General features: G+C 44.4%; 1 protein-coding gene across 1 annotated transcript; it reads left to right on the forward strand.

The window, feature by feature from the left end:
* The first annotated feature begins 303 nt into the window (after positions 1-303).
* Positions 304-1,008, forward strand: LOC143035616 (uncharacterized). The gene has a single exon (XM_076202483.1). It carries the CDS (start codon positions 304-306, stop codon positions 1,006-1,008), a length of 705 nt encoding a protein of 234 aa, XP_076058598.1.
* Positions 1,009-1,240: the final 232 nt, after the last annotated feature.

A 1,240-nucleotide genomic window follows, 5' to 3' on the forward strand; every position in this document is an offset into this window, starting at 1 on the left:
ATCTTTTTTGATTTATGTATATTTTTTGGTATTGTATGTCTTTTTTAAATAAAGCACATATGGTTATATATAAATCTTCATTTATCCATATATAATAAGTAATCTTGAATACCATAATCAAATATTGCATTTTGAGATTCACTGGGGTTATTGCAACTGTATCATCCCAGTGATCTCATATGAGATCACCCAATATCTCGCTTATTTCTATTTAAATAATTATTCTGACTATTCCACCGTGTTTCTAAGGTTATTTTATGCTTGAAATCAAAGTTTTACAAAAAAATTCTAGTTAATAGAATTATGGGAGGTAATGGGTTAACCTTATCCCTCAACCTCCGTCGTGCCTTTGAGTGGACGTGTCTCAACCAATCCTCGCAGCCGATTTCCTCAAACACTACGGCCGCCAAGTCGAAAAATTTGTTGATCTCCGTAGATTTTCTCAAACACACTGTCTCCTCCACTGGAATTTCACCTCTGGATATCAAGTGTGATGCCATCCGCCGGTTCCCGAAGCCCTATACCCAGAGACAACTCAAGCAGTTCTTAGGCATGATAAATTTTTACAGTCGCTTCATCTTTAAGTGTTCCCTCATGTTACAACCTTTGTATTCTTTCATTAGGCCTTGCAAGCGTGGTCAGTCCATAAAGCTCGCTTGGTGTCCTAAAGCCGAGGAAGCTTTTGCTTCTGCAAAGACTGCGCTGGACACCGGCACCACCCTCAGGCTTCCCGGAGAATTCATCCCTGACGTGCCTCACTCCAACTCCTATACTCCACACCACTTCGCCTTCAAACTGAAGGAGACCATGGCCAAGCTGCACCCCGTCCCACCGCGCCAAGCCAAGTCACCTAAGACCTTCGTGAGCCAGGACCTTCTCCAGTGCACCCACGTCTTCGTCAGAACGGACGCCGTCAGGAAAGCCCTCCGGCCTCCGTACGAAGGCCCCATTCGAAATTTTGCGCCGCACCAGGAAGACCATGACAATTCGGTGAAACGGAAAGCGTGACCACATTTCCATTGCTAGGGTAAAACCGGCCTACCTTTTTGACTCCACGCACACTTCCGTCAACGGCACTCCCATTCTTACTCCTCCCAAGCGGCCCCGGACTTCCAAGACTGTATCGTTTCACCAGTCATTCGGGGGAGAGTAATGTGGCAACAGGCCACTACTGTAGTGTCCCCTTAACGCATATAGCATTTTTGTAAAATAAAATTACTATAATGTAAGAACTATCATA

The sequence above is a fragment of the Oratosquilla oratoria genome, chromosome 19, assembly GCF_046742065.1.
Source record: "Oratosquilla oratoria isolate Oo_2021 chromosome 19, ASM4674206v1, whole genome shotgun sequence".
Classification (NCBI taxonomy): domain Eukaryota; kingdom Metazoa; phylum Arthropoda; class Malacostraca; order Stomatopoda; family Squillidae; genus Oratosquilla; species Oratosquilla oratoria.

What these genes read in the sequence shown, in the direction of transcription:
- LOC143035616 (XM_076202483.1), top strand. Translation starts at nt 304, where the DNA reads ATGGGAGGTAATGGGTTAACCTTATCCCTCAACCTCCGTCGTGCCTTT.